This window comes from Coregonus clupeaformis, unplaced genomic scaffold, assembly GCF_020615455.1.
Source record: "Coregonus clupeaformis isolate EN_2021a unplaced genomic scaffold, ASM2061545v1 scaf0153, whole genome shotgun sequence".
Lineage (NCBI taxonomy): Eukaryota > Metazoa > Chordata > Actinopteri > Salmoniformes > Salmonidae > Coregonus > Coregonus clupeaformis.
In genome coordinates this window covers 158,911-180,951 of record NW_025533608.1, presented here as the reverse complement: position 1 = coordinate 180,951, position 22,041 = coordinate 158,911, and the positions used below count along the sequence as shown (strand labels likewise).

The 22,041-nt window shown below is 42.4% G+C and overlaps 1 protein-coding gene across 1 annotated transcript; it reads right to left on the bottom strand.

Annotated features, from left to right (window-relative positions):
• Positions 1 to 3: 3 nt before the first annotated feature.
• On the bottom strand, positions 4 to 21,645 carry LOC121559512 (mucin-2; the record flags this gene model as incomplete). Its single annotated transcript, XM_041872747.2, has 7 exons — positions 21,543 to 21,645; positions 13,022 to 13,090; positions 10,580 to 12,912; positions 10,388 to 10,449; positions 10,148 to 10,296; positions 2,576 to 9,922; positions 4 to 182 (listed from the first exon to the last, which is right to left on the bottom strand). Coding segments are annotated over exons 2-7 (10,113 nt in total), but the record flags the coding sequence as incomplete, so codon positions are not given.
• Positions 21,646 to 22,041: the final 396 nt, after the last annotated feature.

Here is a 22,041-nt window from a genome sequence, read left to right as displayed (position 1 = left end):
AGTAGTGGTAGGTGTTGTAGTAGTAGTAGTAGTAGGTGTTGTAGTAGTAGTAGTAGTAGTAGTAGGTGTTGTAGTAGTGGTTGGTGCTTTGGTTGTTGTGGTGGTAGTCGTTGACAGTTGTGATGATGTCCTTGAGACTGTAGTTGTGGGCAAGGTAGCAGGAACAGCTGTTGCAGGAGCACCTAAGTTCAAAAAGAAAATGGACATTTCCACAACACTTTAAGGCTGTGTGGCAGTATACAGAATTGCAAGTACTGTCACGACGTCCTCCGAAGCTGCCTCCCCCTCCTAGTTCGGGCAGGCTGCCGGCGATCGTCGTCACCCGCCTTCTAACCACTGCCGCTCCTCATCTCATCATTCCATTTGTTTTGTCTTGTTTGTTACACACACCTGGTTCATATCCCCTCATCAGTACCGGTATAAGTGTTTCCCTCTGCCTCCCTTGTCTTTGAGTGTGATTGTCTTGGAGCATTATGTACTTTATCGCCGGGATATGGGATATTCACCCGTGTGTTTAGTTTTTTCCCTAGTGCGCCGTTAAGTTGCACTGTGGTTGTTTTACGCATTGCTGTGAACTGCTGTATTGGCCGAATAAACCATTATTCTGTGATTTGCACCTCCTGTGCCTGACTCCATCCAAATCACCCGCTACAAGTACACTATAAGACATTGTAATTATGAAGTTGCAAGACGTGTTGCTCTTATATTGACAACAAAATCATAAATTGTTGGGCTTTTATGTAATTCACATCTGGGATGATAAAATATCAGGGATATACTACCGCCTGGCTTCCTGAAACATTTCACATGAACCACTTAAACTGATAACCATTTCTAAAGTATACAGACGATTCGGAAAGTATTCAGACCCCTTAACTTTTCCCACATTTTATTACGTTACAGCCTTATTCTAAGATGGATTGAATAAAAATGTTTCCTCATCAATCTACAAACAATACCCCATAATGACGTAGCGAAAACAGGTTTGTAGAAATTTTAGCAAATGTATTAAAAATGTAAAACTGAAATACCTTATTTACATAAGTATTCAGACCCTTTGCTATGATACTCAAAATTGAGCTCAGGTGCATCCTGCTTCCATTGATCATCCTTGAGATGTTTCTACAACTTCATTGGAGTCCACCTGCGGTAAATTCAATTGATTGGACATAATTTGGAAGGGCACACACCTGTCTATATAAAGGTCCCACAGTTGACAGTGCATGTCAGAGCAAAAACCAAGCCACGAGGTGGAAGTAGAGCTCCGAGACAGGATTGTGTCGAGGCACAGATCTGGGGAAATGGAAGAAGTTTGGCACCACCAAGACTCTTCCTAGAGCTGGCCGCCGGCCAAACTGAGCAATCGGGGGAGAAGGGCCTTGGCCAGGGAGGTGACCAAGAACCCGATGGTCACTCTGACAGAGCTCCAGAGTTCCTCTGTGGAGATGGGATAACCTTCCAGAAGGACAACCATCTCTGCAGCACTCCACCAATCAGGCCTTTATGGTAGAGTGGCCAGACGGAAGCCACTCCTCAGTAAAAGCACATAACAGTCCGCTTGGAGTTTGCCAAAAGGCACCTAAAGGATTCTCAGATCCCGACAAACAAGATTCTCTGGTCTGATGAAACCAAGATTGAACACTTTGGCCTGAATGCCAAGCGTCACGTATGGAGGAAACCTGGCACCATCCCTACGGTGAAGCATGGTGGTGGCAGCATCATGCTGTGGGGATGTTTTTCAGTGGCATAGACTGGGAGACTAGTCAGAATTGAGGCAAAGATTAACAGAGCAAAGTACAGAGATCCTTGATGAAAACCTGCTCCAGAGCGCTCAGGACCTCAGACTGGGTGAAGGTTCACCTTCCAACAGGACAACGACCCTAAGCACACAGCCAAGACAACGCAGGAGTGGCTTCGGGACACGTCTCTGAATGACCTTGAGTGGCCCAGCCAGAGCCCGGAACCCGATCCAACATCTCTGGAGAGACCTGAAAATAGCTGTGCAGCGTAGCTCCCCATCCAATCTGACAGAGTTTGAGAGGATCTGCAGAGAAGAATGGGAGAAACTCCCCAAATACAGGTGTGCCAAGCTTGTAGCGTCATACCCAAGAAGACTCGAGGCTGTAATTGCTGCCAAAGGTGCTTCAACAAAGTACTGACTAAAGGTTCTGAATACTTATGTAAATGTCATATCAGTGTTTTATTTTTTAATAAATGTGCCAAAATGTTAAAAAACAACAGTGTTTGCTTTTTTAGAATAATGGTCTAACGTAAAAAAAAATGTGTAAAAAGTGAAGGGGTCCGAATATTTTCCGAATGCACTGTAAATGATCTGCATGTCATTGTGGCAGCAAGAGGACATCACACTAGATATAGCTTACAATATAAATGTTTTCAGGATAATCGAAATACATGTTATTTTTTTATGTTTTTAACCTGAGCAGTTGCTGCGCGAAGGAAGAGATGGTCCTGCTCTGTTGCTGCAGCAGGGGGTGGGGCTGGGGGCGGCGCTGGTGTGTGTTAAATATTAATTTACCGGATAATAGAATGGAAATTAAGAAATAAATGTGTTTACCTGTGCCATTGACTATCACTGATGTGGGGTCAGGAGTAGCCGTTGTAGATGTGGTGGCAGTTGATGCACCGGTGACAGTTGTTGTGGGTGCAGTTGTAACAGTTGTTGTCGATGGAACAGTTACAGTTGTTGTGGGTCCGGCTGTAACAGTTGTTGTCGATGCACCAGTAACGGTTGTAGTGGGTTCACCAGTTGTTATTGATGCACCAGTAACGGTTGTAGTGGGTTCACCAGTTGTTGTAGATGCACCAGTGACGGTTGTAGTGGGTTCACCAGTTGTTGTCGATGCACCTGTAACGGTTGTAGTGGGTTCACCAGTTGTTGTCGATGCACCTGTTACGGTTGTAGTGGGTTCACCAGTTGTTGTCGATGCACCAGTAACGGTTGTAGTGGGTTCACCAGTTGTTGTTGATGCACCAGTAAAGGTTGTAGTGGGTTCACCAGTTTTTGTCGATGCACCTGTTACGGTTGTAGTGGGTTCACCAGTTGTTATTGATGCACCAGTAACGGTTGTAGTGGGTTCACCAGTTGTTGTTGATGACCCAGTGATGGTTGTAGTGGGTCCATCAGTAGTTGTCAACACACCAGTGATGGTTGTAGTGGGTTCATCACTTGTTGTCAACACACCATTGATGGTTGAATTAAGTTCACTAGTTGTTGTCGATGCACCAGTAAAGGTTGTAGTGGGTTCACCAGTTGTTGTCGATGCAACAGTAACGGTTGTAGTGGGTTCACCAGTTGTTGTCGATACACCTGTAACGGTTGTAGTGGGTTCACCAGTTGTTGTAGATGCACCAGTAACGGTTGTAGTGGGTTCACCAGTTGTTGTCGATGCAACAGTAACGGTTGTAGTGGGTTCACCAGTTGTTATTGATGCACCAGTAACGGTTGTAATGGGTTCACCAGTTGTTGTCGATGCACCTGTTACGGTTGTAGTGGGTTCACCAGTTGTTGTAGATGCACCAGTGACGGTTGTAATGGGTTCACCAGTTGTTGTCGATGCACCTGTTACGGTTGTAGTGGGTTCACCAGTTGTTGTTGATGCACCAGTAACGGTTGTAGTGGGTTCACCAGTTGTTATTGATGCACCAGTAACGGTTGTAGTGGGTTCACCAGTTGTTATTGATGCACCAGTAACGGTTGTAGTGTGTTCACCAGTTGTTGTCGATGCACCAGTAACGGTTGTAGTGGGTTCACCAGTTGTTGTTGATGCACCAGTAAAGGTTGTAGTGGGTTCACCAGTTTTTGTCGATGCACCTGTTACGGTTGTAGTGGGTTCACCAGTTGTTATTGATGCACCAGTAACGGTTGTAGTGGGTTCACCAGTTGTTGTTGATGACCCAGTGATGGTTGTAGTGGGTCCATCAGTAGTTGTCAACACACCAGTGATGGTTGTAGTGGGTTCATCACTTGTTGTCAACACACCATTGATGGTTGAATTAAGTTCACTAGTTGTTGTCGATGCACCAGTAAAGGTTGTAGTGGGTTCACCAGTTGTTGTCGATGCAACAGTAACGGTTGTAGTGGGTTCACCAGTTGTTGTCGATACACCTGTAACGGTTGTAGTGGGTTCACCAGTTGTTGTAGATGCACCAGTAACGGTTGTAGTGGGTTCACCAGTTGTTGTCGATGCAACAGTAACGGTTGTAGTGGGTTCACCAGTTGTTATTGATGCACCAGTAACGGTTGTAATGGGTTCACCAGTTGTTGTCGATGCACCTGTTACGGTTGTAGTGGGTTCACCAGTTGTTGTAGATGCACCAGTGACGGTTGTAATGGGTTCACCAGTTGTTGTCGATGCACCTGTTACGGTTGTAGTGGGTTCACCAGTTGTTGTTGATGCACCAGTAACGGTTGTAGTGGGTTCACCAGTTGTTATTGATGCACCAGTAACGGTTGTAATGGGTTCACCAGTTGTTATCGATGCACCTGTAACGGTTATAGTGGGTTCACCAGTTGTTATTGATGCACCAGTAACGGTTGTAATGGGTTCACCAGTTGTTGTCGATGCACCTGTTACGGTTGTAGTGGGTTCACCAGTTGTTGTAGATGCACCAGTGACGGTTGTAATGGGTTCACCAGTTGTTGTCGATGCACCTGTTACGGTTGTAGTGGGTTCACCAGTTGTTGTTGATGCACCAGTAACGGTTGTAGTGGGTTCACCAGTTGTTATTGATGCACCAGTAACGGTTGTAATGGGTTCACCAGTTGTTGTCGATGCACCTGTTACGGTTGTAGTGGGTTCACCAGTTGTTGTCGATGCACCAGTAACGGTTGTAGTGGGTTCATCAGTTGTTGTTGATGCACCAGTAACGGTTGTAGTGGGTTCACCAGTTGTTATCGATGCACCTGTAACGGTTATAGTGGGTTCACCAGTTGTTATTGATGCACCAGTAACGGTTGTAATGGGTTCACCAGTTGTTGTCGATGCACCTGTTACGGTTGTAGTGGGTTCACCAGTTGTTGTAGATGCACCAGTGACGGTTGTAATGGGTTCACCAGTTGTTGTCGATGCACCTGTTACGGTTGTAGTGGGTTCACCAGTTGTTGTTGATGCACCAGTAACGGTTGTAGTGGGTTCACCAGTTGTTATTGATGCACCAGTAACGGTTGTAATGGGTTCACCAGTTGTTGTCGATGCACCTGTTACGGTTGTAGTGGGTTCACCAGTTGTTGTCGATGCACCAGTAACGGTTGTAGTGGGTTCATCAGTTGTTGTTGATGCACCAGTAACGGTTGTAGTGGGTTCACCAGTTGTTGTCGATGCACCAATGACGGTTGTAGTGGGTTCATCAGTTGTTGTTGATGAATCAATGATGGTTGTGGTGGGTTCACCAGTTGTTGTCGATGTATCAATGACGGTTGTAGTGGGTTCATCAGTTGTTGTCGATTCATCAATGACGGTTGTAGTTGGTTCACTAGTTGTTGTTGATGCATCAATTACGGTTGTAGTGGGTTCATCAGTTGTTGTCGATACATCAATGACGGTTGTAGTGGGTTCATCAGTTGTTGTCGATTCATCAATTACGGTTGTAGTGGGTTCATCAGTTGTTGTCGATTCATCAATGACAGTTGTAGTGGGTTCATCAGTTGTTGTCGATTCATCAATGACGGTTGTAGTGGGTTCATCAGTTGTTGTCGATTCATCAATGACGGTTGTAGTGGGTTCACTAGTTATTGTTGATAAATCAATAACGGTTGTAGTGGGTTCATCAGTTGTTGTCGTTTCATCAATGACGGTTGTAGTGGGTTCATCAGTTGTTGTTGATTCATCAATGACGGTTGTAGTGGGTTCATCAGTTGTTGTTGATGCATCAATGATGGTTGTAGTGGGTTCATCAGTTGTTGTCGATTCATCAATAACGGTTGTAGTTGGTTCATCAGTTGTTGTCGATTCATCAATGACGGTTGTAGTGGGTTCATCAGTTGTTGTCGATTCATCAATGACTGTTGTAGTGGGTTCATCAGTTGTTGTGGATTCATCAATGACTGTTGTAGTGGGTTCATCAGTTGTTGTCGATTCATCAATGACGGTTGTAGTGGGTTCACCAGTTGTTGTCGATTCATCAATGACAGTTGTAGTGGGTTCAACATTTGTGGTCGATTCATCAATGACGGTGGTAGTGGGTTCATCAGTTGTTGTCGATTCATCAATGACGGTTGTAGTGGGTTCATCAGTTGTTGTCGATTCATCAATGACGGTTGTAGTGGGTTCATCAGTTGTTGTCGATTCATCAATGACGGTTGTAGTGGGTTCATCAGTTGTTGTCGATTCATCAATGACTGTTGTAGTGGGTTCATCAGTTGTTGTCGATTCATCAATGATTGTTGTAGTGGGTTCATCAGTTGTTGTCGATTCATCAATGACGGTTGTAGTGGGTTCACCAGTTGATGTCGATTCATCAATGACGGTTGTAGTGGGTTCATCAGTTGTTGTCGAGTCATCAATGACGGTTGTAGTGGGTTCATCAGTTGTTGTCGATTCATCAATGACGGTTGTAGTGGGTTCATCAGTTGTTGTCGATTCATCAATGACGGTTGTAGTGGGTTCATCAGTTGTTGTCGATTCATCAATAACGGTTGTAGTGGTTTCATCAGTTGTTGTCGATTCATCAATGACAGTTGTAGTGGGTTCATCAGTTGTTGTCGATTCATCAATGACGGTTGTAGTGGGTTCATCAGTTGTTGTCGATTCATCAATGACTGTTGTAGTGGGTTCATCAGTTGTTGTCGATTCATCAATGACGGTTGTAGTGGGTTCACCAGTTGATGTCGATTCATCAATGACGGTTGTAGTGGATTCATCAGTTGTTGTTGATTCATCAATGACGGTTGTAGTGGGTTCATCAGTTGTTGTCGATTCATCAATGACGGTTGTAGTGGGTTCATCAGTTGTTGTCGATTCATCAATGACGGTTGTAGTGGGTTCATCAGTTGTTGTCGATTCATCAATGACGGTTGTAGTGGGTTCATCAGTTGTTGTCGATTCATCAATGACGGTTGTAGTGGGTTCATCAGTTGTTGTCGATTCATCAATGACGGTTGTAGTGGGTTCATCAGTTGTTGTCGATTCATCAATGACGGTTGTAGTGGGTTCATCAGTTGTTGTCGATTCATCAATGACGGTTGTAGTGGGTTCATCAGTTGTTGTCGATTCATCAATGATGGTTGTAGTGGGTTCACCAGTTGATGTCGATTCATCAATGACGGTTGTACTGGATTCATCAGTTGTTGTCGATTCATCAATGACGGTTGTAGTGAGTTCATCAGTTGTTGTCGATTCATCAATGACGGTTGTAGTGGGTTCATCAGTTGTTGTCGATGCATCAATGACGGTTGTAGTGGGTTCATCAGTTGTTGTCGATTCATCAATGACGGTTGTAGTGGGTTCATCAGTTGTTGTCGATTCATCAATGACTGTTGTAGTGGGTTCATCAGTTGTTGTCGATTCATCAATGACTGTTGTAGTGGGTTCATCAGTTGTTGTCGATTCATCAATGACGGTTGTAGTGGGTTCACCAGTTGATGTCGATTCATCAATGACGGTTGTAGTGGATTCATCAGTTGTTGTCGATTCATCAATGACGGTTGTAGTGGGTTCATCAGTTGTTGTCGATTCATCAATGACGGCTGTAGTGGGTTCATCAGTTGTTGTCGATTCATCAATGACGGTTGTAGTGGGTTCATCAGTGGTTGTCGATTCATCAATGACGGTTGTAGTGGGTTCATCAGTTGTTGTCGATTCATCAATGACGGTTGTAGTGGGTTCATCAGTTGTTGTTGATTCATCAATGACGGTTGTAGTGGGTTCATCAGTTGTTGTCGATTCATCAATGACGGTTGTAGTGGGTTCATCAGTTGTTGTCGATTCATCAATGACGGTTGTAGTGGGTTCATCAGTTGTTGTCGATTCATCAATGACGGTTGTAGTGGGTTCATCAGTTGTTGTCGATGCATCAATGACGGTTGTAGTGGTTTCATCAGTTGTTGTTGATTCATCAATGACGGTTGTAGTGGGTTCATCAGTAGTTTTCGATTCATCAATGACGGTTGTAGTGGGTTCATCAGTAGTTGTCGATTCATCAATGACGGTTGTAGTGGGTTCATCAGTTGTTGTCGATTCATCAATGACGGTTGTAGTGGGTTCATCAGTTGTTGTCGATTCATCAATGACGGTTGTAGTGGGTTCATCAGTTGTTGTCGATTCATCAATGACGGTTGTAGTGGGTTCATCAGTTGTTGTCGATTCATCAATGACGGTTGTAGTGGGTTCATCAGTTGTTGTCGATTCATCAATGACGGTTGTAGTGGGTTCATCAGTTGTTGTCGATTCATCAATGACGGTTGTAGTGGGTTCATCAGTTGTTGTCGATTCATCAATGACGGTTGTACTGGGTTCATCAGTTGTTGTCGATTCATCAATGACGGTTGTAGTGGGTTCATCAGTTGTTGTCGATTCATCAATGAGGGTTGTAGTGGGTTCATCAGTTGTTGTCGATTCATCATTGACGGTTGTAGTGGGTTCATCAGTTGTTGTCGATTCATCAATGACGGTTGTAGTGGGTTCATCAGTTGTTGTCGATTCATCAATGACGGTTGTAGTGGGTTCATCAGTTGTTGTCGATTCATCAATGGCAGTTGTAGTGGGTTCATCAGTTGTTGTCGATTCATCAATGACGGTTGTAGTGGGTTCATCAGTTGTTGTCGATTCATCAATGGCGGTTGTATTGGGTTCATCAGTTGTTGTCGATTCATCAATGACGGTTGTAGTGGGTTCATCAGTTGTTGTCGATTCATCAATGACGGTTGTAGTGGGTTCATCAGTTGTTGTCGATTCATCAATGACGGTTGTAGTGGGTTCTTCAGTTGTCGTCGATTCATCAATGACGGTTGTAGTGGGTTCATCAGTTGTTGTCGATTCATCAATGACGGTTGTAGTGGGTTCATCAGTTGTTGTCGATTCATCAATGACGGTTGTAGTGGGTTCATCAGTTGTTGTCGATTCATCAATGACGGTTGTAGTGGGTTCATCAGTTGTTGTCGATTCATCAATGACGGTTGTAGTGGGTTCATCAGTTGTTGTCGATTCATCAATGACGGTTGTAGTGGGTTCATCAGTTGCTGTCGATTCATCAATGACGGTTGTAGTGGGTTCATCAGTTGTTGTCGATTCATCAATGACGGTTGTAGTGGGTTCATCAGTTGCTGTCGATTCATCAATGACGGTTGTAGTGGGTTCATCAGTTGTTGTCGATTCATCAATGACGGTTGTAGTGGATTCATCAGTTGTTGTCGATTCATCAATGACGGTTGTAGTGGGTTCATCAGTAGTTGTTGATTCATCAATGACGGTTGTAGTGGGTTCATCAGTTGTTGTCGATTCATCAATGAAGGTTGTAGTGGGTTCATCAGTAGTTGTCGATTCATCAATGACGGTTGTAGTGGGTTCATCATTTGTTGTCGATTCATCAATGACTGTTGTAGTGGGTTCATCAGTTGTTGTCGATTCATCAATGACGGTTGTAGTGGGTTCATCAGTTGTTGTCGATTCATCAATGAGGGTTGTAGTGGGTTCATCAGTTGTTGTCGATTCATCATTGACGGTTGTAGTGGGTTCATCAGTTGTTGTCGATTCATCAATAACGGTTGTAGTGGGTTCATCAGTTGTTGTCGATTCATCAATGACGGTTGTAGTGGGTTCATCAGTTGTTGTAGATTCATCAATGACGGTTGTAGTGGGTTCATCATTTGTTGTCGATTCATCAATGACGGTTGTAGTGGGTTCATCAGTTGTTGTCGATTCATCAATTACGGTTGTAGTGGGTTCATCAGTTGTTGTGGTTAAGGCTGTAACAGAAAAAGGAAACACGATCAAGTGAAAATAAGATTAGTGTTTGTTTCCCTGTAATGTGATTAGGGTGACAGATGATTTGCTGAATACAACTGGAATGCAACTTAGTAATTATTATTGGTTCATGTAGAGATAATGGCGTGTGGTGTACGAAATATATGGCACACAAAATATTTATTTAACTGATAATAGAGTACAATTAAATAAATACATGTGTTTACCTGTGTCATCGACTATCACTGAGGTGGGGTCAATGTTCAAAGCTGTGTCGTTTTGCGCAGCATTTATCAAAACAGTGCCAATCTCCGTGGTATTAGGGACAGAGGAGGAGTTGAATGCTAAATTCATAGTAGTGATGATGGATCCAGACCTGTGAACAAATGAGAGATAACAGGTTAAAGCTAGATAGAAAGTGAGATCAATTTAAATCAACATAAAAAATGTAATGCAAAAAAAATCACCTGAATTTTATCACAGTCAAACTGATGAAAGAGGTGAAAGCCGATCGATAGAAAGGTTCAAGCTGGAAGGCAAAAAAAGAAACAAATGAAGTTTAAACAAACAACTTCCTGTCGATTTAAAAGCTGACTGTATCACTGTATTCTACCTCTCTCGTTAGGACATTCACATCTTTATTGTTTTGGGAGGCTCACCTTAGTTTTAATCAGTGTTGCTCGGGTTCGAAAGCCCTCAGAAGATGTGTTTGATAGGTCAGGGGTAAATATCTCTATGGACGTGAACACCACAAATACTCCAGTGAGTGCAACAGCGGTAGTTGCAGGGGTTGTGGTTGTGATGATGGCAGTAGTGGTGACAGGAGTAGCCGTTGTAGATGTGGTGGCAGTTGATGCACCGGTGACAGTTGTTGTGGGTGCAGTTGTAACAGTTGTTGTCGATGGAACAGTTACAGTTGTTGTGGGTGCAGTTGTAACAGTAGTTGTCGATGGAACAGTTACAGTTGTTGTGGGTGCAGTTGTAACAGTAGTTGTCGATGGAACAGTTACTGTTGTTGTGGGTGCAGCTGTAACAGTAGTTGTCGATGGAACAGTTACAGTTGTTGTGGGTGCAGCTGTAACAGCAGTTGTCGATGGACCAGTTACAGTTGTTGTGGGTGCAGTTGTAACAACAGTTGTTGTCGATGGAACAGTTACAGTTGTTGTGGGTGCAGTTGTAACAACAGTTGTTGTCGATGGAACAGTTACAGTTGTTGTGGGTGCAGTTGTAACAGTAGTTGTCGATGGAACAGTTACAGTTGTTGTGGGTGCAGTTGTAACAGTAGTTGTCGATGGAACAGTTACAGTTGTTGTGGGTGCAGCTGTAACAGCAGTTGTCGATGGACCAGTTACAGTTGTTGTGGGTGCAGCTGTAACAGCAGTTGTCGATGATTCAGTTACAGTTGTTGTGGGTGCAGCTGTAACAACAGTTGTTGTCGATGGAACAGTTACAGTTGTTGTGGGTGCAGTTGTAACAGTAGTTGTCGATGGAACAGTTACAGTTGTTGTGGGTGCAGCTGTAACAGCAGTTGTTGATGAAACAGTTACAGTTGTTGTGGGTGCAGCTGTAACAGCAGTTGTCGATGAAACAGTTACAGTTGTTGTGGGTGCAGTTGTAACAGTTGTTGTCGATGGAACAGTTACAGTTGTTGTGGGTGCAGCTGTAACAGCAGTTGTCGATGGAACAGTTACAGTTGTTGTGGGTGCAGTTGTAACAGTTGTTGTCGATGGAACAGTTACAGTTGTTGTGGGTGCAGCTGTAACAGCAGTTGTCGATGGAACAGTTACAGTTGTTGTGGGGGTAGCTGTAACAGCAGTTGTCGATGGAACAGTTACAGTTGTTGTGGGTGCAGCTGTAACAGCAGTTGTCGATGGAACAGTTACAGTTGTTGTGGGTGCAGCTGTAACAGCAGTTGTCGATGGAACAGTTACAGTTGTTGTGGGTGCAGTTGTAACAGTAGTTGTCGATGGAACAGTTACAGTTGTTGTGGGTGCAGCTGTAACAGCAGTTGTCGATGGAACAGTTACAGTTGTTGTGGGTGCAGCTGTAACAGCAGTTGTCGATGGAACAGTTACAGTTGTTGTGGGTGCAGCTGTAACAGCAGTTGTCGATGGAACAGTTACAGTTGTTGTGGGTGCAGCTGTAACAGCAGTTGTCGATGGAACAGTTACAGTTGTTGTGGGTGCAGCTGTAACAGCAGTTGTCGATGGAACAGTTACAGTTGTTGTGGGTGCAGTTGTAACAGTAGTTGTTGATGGAACAGTTACAGTTGTTGTGGGTGCAGCTGTAACAGCAGTTGTCGATGGAACAGTTACAGTTATTGTGGGTGCAGCTGTAACAGCAGTTGTCGATGGAACAGTTACAGTTGTTGTGGGTGCAGCTGTAACAGCAGTTGTCGATGGAACAGTTACAGTTGTTGTGGGTGCAGTTGTAACAGTAGTTGTTGATGGAACAGTTACAGTTGTTGTGGGTGCAGCTGTAACAGCAGTTGTCGATGGAACAGTTACAGTTGTTGTGGGTGCAGTTGTAACAGTAGTTGTCGATGGAACAGTTACAGTTGTTGTGGGTGCAGCTGTAACAGCAGTTGTCGATGGAACAGTTACAGTTGTTGTGGGTGCAGCTGTAACAGCAGTTGTCGATGGAACAGTTACAGTTGTTGTGGGTGCAGTTGTAACAGTTGTTGTCGATGAACAAGTGACTACTGTAGTGGGTTCACAAGTGTTTCTCGATGACCCATTGACAGTTTTATTGGGTTCACCAGTTGTTGTTGATGACCAAGTGACTGCTGTAGTGGGTTCGTCAGTTCTTGTCAATACAACAATGACGGTTTTAGTGTATTCACCATCTGTTGTCGATGAGCAAGTGAGTGTTGTAGTGGGTTCACCAGTTGTTGTCAATGCAACAATGACGGTTGTAGTGGGTTCACCAGCTGTTGTCGATGAATCAGTGTAGGTTGTAGTGGTTGCGGCTGTTGGATTCATATTAAAGGCCACTATTGTTCAGCAAAAAACAGAGGAAAATTCATTTGATTAAAATAATAACAATGACATCATAGATATACAATCCAAAATGTATAATTATGTTGAATACAAGTCCCTTACCCATTAGAAGGAGCACTATTGACATAACTTGGTTTACAGTCATCTTGTGTTTTCTTTGAAAATGATCATCTAAAGACACAAATATACAATAAAATGGATTTGATTAAAGCACAACAACTGTTCAAAATGGTCAACTAATACCATGAATATATATACCTGCTAGCTTCCTCCACATATAATACTTTTTTACCCATCTACCAATAGGTGCCATTCTTTGCGAGGCATTGGAAAACCTTCCTGGCCTTTTGTGGTTGGAATCTGTGTTTGAAATTCACTGATTGACTAAGGGACCTTACAGATAATTGTATGTGTTGGGTACAGAGATGAGGTAGTCATTCAAAAATCAGTCCATGCAACTTATTATGTGACTCGTTGTGCACATTTTAACCACTGAACTTATTTAGGCTTGTCATAACAAAGGGTTTGAATACTTATTGACTCTAGACATTTCAGCTTTCATTTCTAATTAATTAGTAAAAATGTCCACTTTGACATTATGGGGTATTGTGTGTAGGCCAGTGACACATAATCTCAATTTAATCAATTTTAAATTCAAGCTGTAACACAACAAAATGTGGAAAAAGACATGGGGTGTGAATACTTTCTGAAGCCACATATGAAGTGGGTAAAACAGCATGTAAACATGATTAAAATATATCCACTTTGTCCCTGTGTCGTTTTGGAGTCAAGATCAATTTCTGAGTCGAAATGCAAGCCGAGAAATGCAATAATCACTCAGAATTTTTTTAAACATGACTTTAAAAAACGTAACCATGTGCAACGTTAACCAATTTAAAACAGTTCTGTAGCAATGAGGTTTGTGCAGTAGGCCATAGGCCCAATACATCATCACTTGGCTACGCTTGATGTTGTTCTTCTCAGACCATTTTGAAAATATATTTAAAAAATTTGATCACGCTGGTAATAGATAATTTGTTGTATTACTTGTGAGGCACAGCTGAGTGAGCATAATACTTTTCTTTCTGAATTGATGACCTGAATCTGAGGGGAGGGAGGGAGGCTGCCCGTCTTCCAGCTGATGGCACAACTCAAGTCTCACATTTCATAACTCTTTACCCAATTCATTCTGTACATTTTTCCTCAGGTTTCCTTTATTAAAGTCCCCATCTACAATAAATGCGGCCTCAGGATATGTGGTTTCCAGTTTGCAGTCTAGTGTAGTTCCTTGAGAGCAGTCGCGGTGTCGGCTTGGGGGCCGTGATGATGACCGAAGAAAATTATCTCGGGAGGTAATACGGTGGGCATTTGATGGTGAGGTATTCCATATCGGGAGAACCAAAGGACTTGAGTTCCTGTACGTTACCACAATCAAACCATGAGAAGGTAATCATGAAACATACACCTCCACCTTTCTTTTTCCTTGGGAGTTCTTTCTTCCTGTCCACACGATGGATGGAGAACCCTGCTGGCTGAATGGACAGGTATGTTACAATCTCTGATGTCTCTCTGGAAGGAGATCCTCGCCCTGAGCTTATCTACTTTATTGTCCAGGTACTGAAAGTTAGCGAGTAATATACTCGGAAGTGGTGGATGGTCCTGACTCCTTCTTCCTCTTCTCCGGCGTCAGCATCTTGGAGCAGCCCCCGGGATGAAAAGGCTCCTTAACAGCTTCTACCCACAAGCCGTAAGACTGCTGAACAATTAATCAAATGGCCACCCGGACTATTTACATTGACCCCCCCGACTCCATTTGTTTTTACACTGCTGCTACTCACTGTTTATTATCTGTGCATAGTCACTTTACCCCTACCTACATGTACAAACTACCAACACTAACCTGTACCCCCGCACAGTGACTCTGTACCAGTACCCCCTGTATACAGCCTCGTTATTTTGATTTTATTGTGTTACTTTGTATTATTTTTTACTTTAGTTTATTTAGTAAATATTTTCTTAACTCTTTCTTGAACTGCATTGTTGGTTAAGGGATCGTAAGTAAGCATTTCACGGTAAGTAAGCATTTCACGGTAAGTAAGCATTTCACGGTAAGTAAGCGTTTCACCTGTTGTATTCAGCGCATGTGACAAATAAAGTTTGATTTGATTTGAACTGCCGTCGGGGAGTACAAACATAGCATCCAATTCACGGAAGTCAAATTGCTGGTTGAAATGCTTGTGAGTGACCAGCGATCTAACATCCGAAAGTTATTTTCATCTGTAGGTAGCAATGCAAGAAACGTTCTGAACAAATCATGTAAGAAATAACACTACAAACATCAAAATCTCCCTAAAAATGCCTGCTGCGCCTCACAGATACAAATTTGGACAAGGACAATTTTTGGAGTAGAATCCATTGGGATTGCATTAGAACATTTTAATTTGTTCAAAGCTCATATTCTGGAACAATCCTCTGATTTCCCCCAAAATGCTGGTTGTCTTAAATAAATCTCAGTAGAATGTTTTCATATTTGTGTTTGTCAACACAAATATTTATGATCATAAGCAATTACACTAAAAAGAAAATAAACTTCTCACAGTAAAAATGTGTATAGTAAGAAAAAGTTGACGCCACCTCATTTCACGGTCCAAACCAAAATAAACATTCTAACAAAAATAAGCAGTGAAATGACTTTTCCCCCCATAAAAATTGCAGTGCTGCCTTTTGTGTACCACTCAGTGGGTTATGTGCCACTTTTTTGACTATGAGAAGTTTATTGTATTTATGGAACATAGCCGCGCACGACTCCAACACCATCATTAAGTTTTCCCGACGATACGACGGTGGTAGGCCTGATCACCGACGACGACGAGACAGCCTATAGGGTAGGGGTGCGCTGACATGGCCATATTTGTAATCGTATCCGTAAATTGACAGTTAATGGTCGGATCGGATGATACTCGTGATCGGAAAAAAAAGTGTTTTAATATGCCTCAATAGATGTTGGCAAAATATACTATATATACAAAAGTATGTGGACACCCCTTCAAATTAGTGGATTCGGCTATTTCAGCCACACTCGTTGCTGACAGGTGTATAAAATCGAGCACACAGCCATGCAATCTCCATAGACAAACATTGGCAGTAGAATAGCCTTACTGAAGAGCTCAGTGACTTTCAACGTGGCACCGTCATAGCATGCCACCTTTTAAACAAGCCAGTTCGTCAAATGTCTGCCCTGCTAGAGCTGCCCCGGTCAACTGTAGGTGCTATTATTGTGAAGTGGAAACGTCTAGGAGCAACATTGGTTCAGCCGCGAAGCTCACAGAACAGGATGGCCGAGTGCTGAAGCGCGTAAAAATCGTCTGTCCTTGGCTGCAACACTCTGGAAGCAACGTCAGCACTGTTTGTCGGGAGCTTCATGTAATGGATTTCCATGGCTGAGCAGCCGCACACAAGCCTAAGATCACCAACGTGCGCAATGCCAAGTGGAAAGCTCGCCGCCATTGGACTCTGGAGCAGTGGTAACGCGTTCTCTGGAGTGATGAATCACGCTTCACCATCTGGCAGTCCGACGGACGAATCTGGGTTTGGCAGATGCCAGGAGAATGCTACCTGCCCCAATGCATAGTGCCAACTGTAAAGTTTGGTGGAGGAGGAATAATGGTCTGGGGCTGTTTTTCATGGTTTGGGCTAGGCCCCTTATTTCCAGTGAAGGGAAATCTTAACACTACAGCATACAATGACATTCTAGACGATTCTGTGCTTACAACTTTGTTGCAACTGTTTGTGGAAGGTCCTTTCCTGTTTCAGCATGACAATACCCCCTGCACAAAGCGAGGTCCATACAGAAATGGTTTGTCGAGATCGGTGGGGAAGAACTTGACGGCCTGCACAGAGGTCTGACTTCAACCCCATCGAACACCTTTGGGACGAATTGGAACGCCAACTGCGAGCCAGGGCCTAATCTCCCAACATCAGTGCCCGACCTCACTAATGCTCATGTGGCTGAATGGAAGCAAGTCCCCGCAGCAATGTTCCAACATCTAGTGGAAAGCCTTCCCAGAAGAGTGGAGGCTGTTATAGCAGCAAAAGGCAGGCCAATTCCATACTAATGCCCATGATTTTGGAATGAGATGTTCGACGTGCAGGTGTCCACATACTTTTGATCATGTAGTGTACCTCCCTGCACGTTCTCAATGCAAAAAAAGCTGCAGATTAGGAGCACCGTGTGGAGGGGTGGGTTTGTATATGTGTATGTGTATGTGTGTCTGTGTCTGTGTGTCCCAATGATGTGTCCTAACTTGCAGTGGGCAACCAAGTTTGCTGTCACTCTGTCTGAATGCATAAGCGTTTCGTCTTTCTTTCCCTTACCCCACATGTTAGATATTATGCACATTGATAGCTTGATAGCAAACGTCCCGTAGCAGGCAACAGAAATGTGTTGTGGAGCAGGTGGAGAGCTTCAAGTTCCTCTGTGTCCACATCACTAAGGATCTATCATGGTCCACAGACACCCACACAGTCGTGAAGAGAACGCCTCTTCCACCTCAGGAGGCTGAAAATATTTGGCATGGGGTCCTCAGATCCTCAAAAAGTTCTACAGCTGCCCCATTGAGAGCATCTTGACTGGCTGCATCACCGCTTGGTATGGCAACTGCTCCGCATCCGACCGCAAGGCGCTACAGAGGGTAGTGCATATGGACCAGTGCATCACTGGGGCCGAGCTCCCTGCCATCCAGGACCTCTACACCAGGTGGTGTCAATAATTGTCTAATAACTCCAGCCACTGAAGTCATAGACTGTTCTCTCTACTACGGCACGGCAAGCGGTACCGAAGCCCCGAGTCTGGAACCAACAAGACCCTGAACAGCTTCTAGCCCCAAGCCATAAGACTGCTAAATAGTTAGTCCGGGTAGCTATTTGGTTAACTATTTAACTATCTGCATTGACCATTTTTGCACTAACTTTTTTTTGACTTATCACATACGCTGCTGCTACTGTTTATTATTTATCTACCTCAATTACCTCGTACCCCTGCACATCGACTCGATACTGGCATCCCTTGTATATAGACAAGTTATCGTTACTCATTGTGCTTATTATTATTACTTTTATTATTACATGTTTTACTTTTCTATTATTTCTCTATTTTCTTTCTCTCTGTGTTGTTGGTAAAGGGCCCGTCAGTAAGCGTTTCACTGTTAGTCTACACCTGTTGTTTTACGAAGCATGTGACGAATACAATTTGATTTGATTTGGAACTGAAAAAGTTCCCCCACAGTGGCAATCGTTTTGAACCCCAAAAGGTTATTTGAGGCTCCTTTTCTTGGGAGAGTGCCCTTGCCTGTGATATGTGGTTGTTTACCACTTAGATAAAAGTGAAACTAGTTAGTGAAACTAGTTAGTGAAACTAAGTCGCACTGCATAATAGCGTATTTTACCAAATAGCAAACATTTCTACAAACCTGTTTTCGCTTTGTCATTATGGGGTATTGTGTATAGATTGATGAGGGGGGAAAAATTATTCAATCCATTTTAGAATAAGGCTGTAACGTAACAAAATGTGGAAAAGGTCAAGGGATCTGAAGACTTTCCCAATGCACTGTATATCAAAATACCCAATATGAAATTAGGATGATCACTGATGCTTAATCACTATCATTACGGTTCACTAATATCCCCAACCATTGGATTCAAACCACACAAACCTATTAAACCACATACAAATTAGCAATACGATTGTAAATCAATTGACGGTTCTCTTACTGCATCTCATGTTTCAATCACTGTAGCTATAGCTTAAGATATAGAACAATTCCACAATAATTAATTGAGACAGCCTAAAGCTAAATGAGTTCTGCAGTTATCCTATCCTAATAGGTACATTTCCCCCCCTTAATCATATCACAATCAACTTTTACCAGTTGAATGTAAACACAAATATAATACTTTTTGTATTACACATTTTCTGAATATTGTATTTTAAAGGAAAAATGAAACGATATCTAATTAAATATGCACATATTTGCATAAACCGTAAATCCCCTCATTAGTCCGTGTATAAGTGTTCCCTCTGCCCCCCTTGTCCTTGTGGGTGATTGTTTTACGTGAGTTGTGTGTATTTGGTTGGAGCTACCCGTACCTTGTATTGCCGGGTTAGATTGTTCCCCTGTGCCAGTATTTTGTGGTCGCTATCCAGCGCAACTGTGTACGACGGAATAAACTCTGTATTCGGTGATTTACCCTCCTGCGCCTGACTCCTTCTAATCACACTCATCACACATATAAACAATTCCCTCAGTAAAAGTCCGACGTTATCTAAAGATAATCGCACAAACTTTAGTGAATGTAGATGCTTCTGAAGCTGAGAAAAATTATTTGGCCTGTGGGAAGAGTGACTTTCGTGAAATGGCAGTTCAATACTGAATTTAGACTACCGTTCGCCTAACGCCTGATTTAGACCCAATCACCATATTTTCAAAGTAAGTTACTACATATAGTCCAGTTTGTTACGTTCTCTATGAAATTGGCTTTTAAATGATTTGGGATTCAATGTAGTGAGCTTTGAAACGATGTATGTCCATTTTAAAGGGGTTAAAATGCATGACATTTTGGTGACGGTAGTATGATAAATTAAATAAAAAAAATACATTTATATCAAGTTTTTGACATTTTTATGTTTCTTTTTGAAAGTACTCATATTATTACAGGACCAAAATTCCCCCAAATCTCGAAATGTATAAGCAGGGCTCTATGGCGAGCACATGCTCCTACATTGAACAATGTAGGAACACAGATAGAAATGTATGAGCACAGTAAAAAAAAAATATGTGAGGTATTAAAGCGACAATCCCGTAAAAGGCTTAGGGAATGGTTCTGGAGAAATATAACCACACTCCAATTCATAGACTGAGCTATGGATGCAAAGACTGACCATCCATGATATCAACATTATAGTTTGAACCACGTTGAGGCTATAAATCAAATCAAATCAAAATTTAATTGTCACATGCGCCGAATACGGCAGGTGTAGACCTTACCGTGAAATGCTTACTTACCTTAACCAACAATGCAGTTTTAAGAAAATAGAGTTAAGAAAATATTTACAAAATAAACTAAAGTAAAAAAAATATATATATATATATATATATATATATAAAGTAACACAATAAAATAACAATAATGAGGCTATATACGAGTCAATGTGCGGGGGTACAGGTTAGTCGGGGTAATTTGTAAATGTAGGTAGGGGTAAAGTGACTATAATAGATAATAAACAGAGAGTAGCAGCAGTGTAAAAGGGGGGGGGGGGGGCTGGGGCTGGCCTTTTAATTAATTGTTCAGCAGTCTGCAGTCCTATGGCTTGGGGGTAAAAGCTTTGCTTCTGATTGGGTACGAAATTTGAACTGAGCTCATGGGGCATTCATTAGTTATACTCTTCAAGAATCAATAGGTTTATATAATTAATTTATAAGTCCAAAAATGGATGTAGCAATTGCAGATTGCTCCTAAACCCCATTGGAGCACCAGAATACAATTTTTAAAGATTGAGATGTAGCCTACATTGGACCTATATATCCTAGTTACTTTGAAGCTCATCTCCCTTTTCCTTTGTTTCTGTGTCTCCACATGTTTGCATAGTACTGAGGCGAAGAAATCATTACAACAATTAATACATGGGTCAATTTAATTTTCTAGGGGCACTGGTGCTCCCAAATTTGAATTTCAGGTAGCACAGCAACATCTGTGGGAGCATATGACCCCAAAATGGTAGCACACTGTAGCCAAGTTGTATCTATGATCGTGTGCTATCCATGTTTTTTTTTGTATGTTCTGTTTATCTGTGAATTAACCATTGCTATCAGGCCACATCCCGGCCTTGATTACAGAAACCTGCGTGTGTCCTTTGACACTATGTAAACTAGGTCATTAGGTTTAATCCAGTCTTCCATTTACAAAGGCTAGGCAACATCATATCTAGGTGAATAGTTGGCAAGGTAGCTTAGTGGTAAAGAGCGTTGTGCCAGTAATCGAAAGGTCGCTGGTTCTAGGGCGGCAGGTATCTTAGTGGGTAAGAGCGTTGTGCCAGTAACCGAAAGGTCGCTGGTTCTAATCCCCGAGCCGACTAGGTGAAAAATCTGTCGATGTGCCCTTAAGCAAGGCACTTTACCCTAATTGCTCCTGTAAGTCGCTCTGGATAAGAGCGTCTGCAAAATGTAAATGTAAATGTAGTGACCCGCAGTGTTTGTCATTATACCCTGATGAAGATAGCTTTTCTGTCGAAGCGTTGGTTATTAGGATATTAAATTATTGCATCTGAGCTCCTAGAGTGTGCGGTTTTCCTATTTCAAGCACACTGTAGAGCCCTAATAGGTAGATCTAAAAATGTCATTTCAGCCTGCGGTGGCTGGCCTTAAAAAAAAACAAAATAAGGTATCTGAGATATTCTATAAAATAACTTTGTGCATCATTTTAAAGGCATTGTACTGAAATAATGCATGCCCTAAGGACACTTTTCTATATGATTGACAGAAAATGCCTTTCAAAATGAGTTTACAGAAAACCTTTTGGGAAAATAGAAAAAATGTGGCTTATTATAATGAATATTTCAAATACTTACCCAATATTGTGAAGTAGAAATTCTGTTGATTTTAAAAATGTCTTATTGGTTGATTTTATGATTTCGTAATAAATATATGACTAGAGCTACACCAAGTTATATATATATATATATATACACTGTGTCTATAGTGCAATATTCAGACGTTCAGGAGTAGTTTGTCTTAGAATCCGTGGTGCACACTTAGAATATTTAGTCTTGACTGTGGGGCACTTATATAAGGTGATGTGAGGGAGCGGTGACCAATCAGTTCACTGGCTTCTTTCCAAAGTGTATTGTCAATGCTTTCGTTTTAACTGCCAAAACCTGATCTCTACTTCCTGCAAGAGTAGTTTGGCTAGAACAAAACTGACAGCATATTGTGACATTAGGGATGCCAATCAAAAAAAATACAATAGAAATCTAACACATCAGGGCTGCAGGTAGCTTAGTGGGTAAAAGTGTTGTGCCAGTAACCGAAAGGTCGCTGGTTCTAAACCCCGAGCCGACTAGGTGAAAA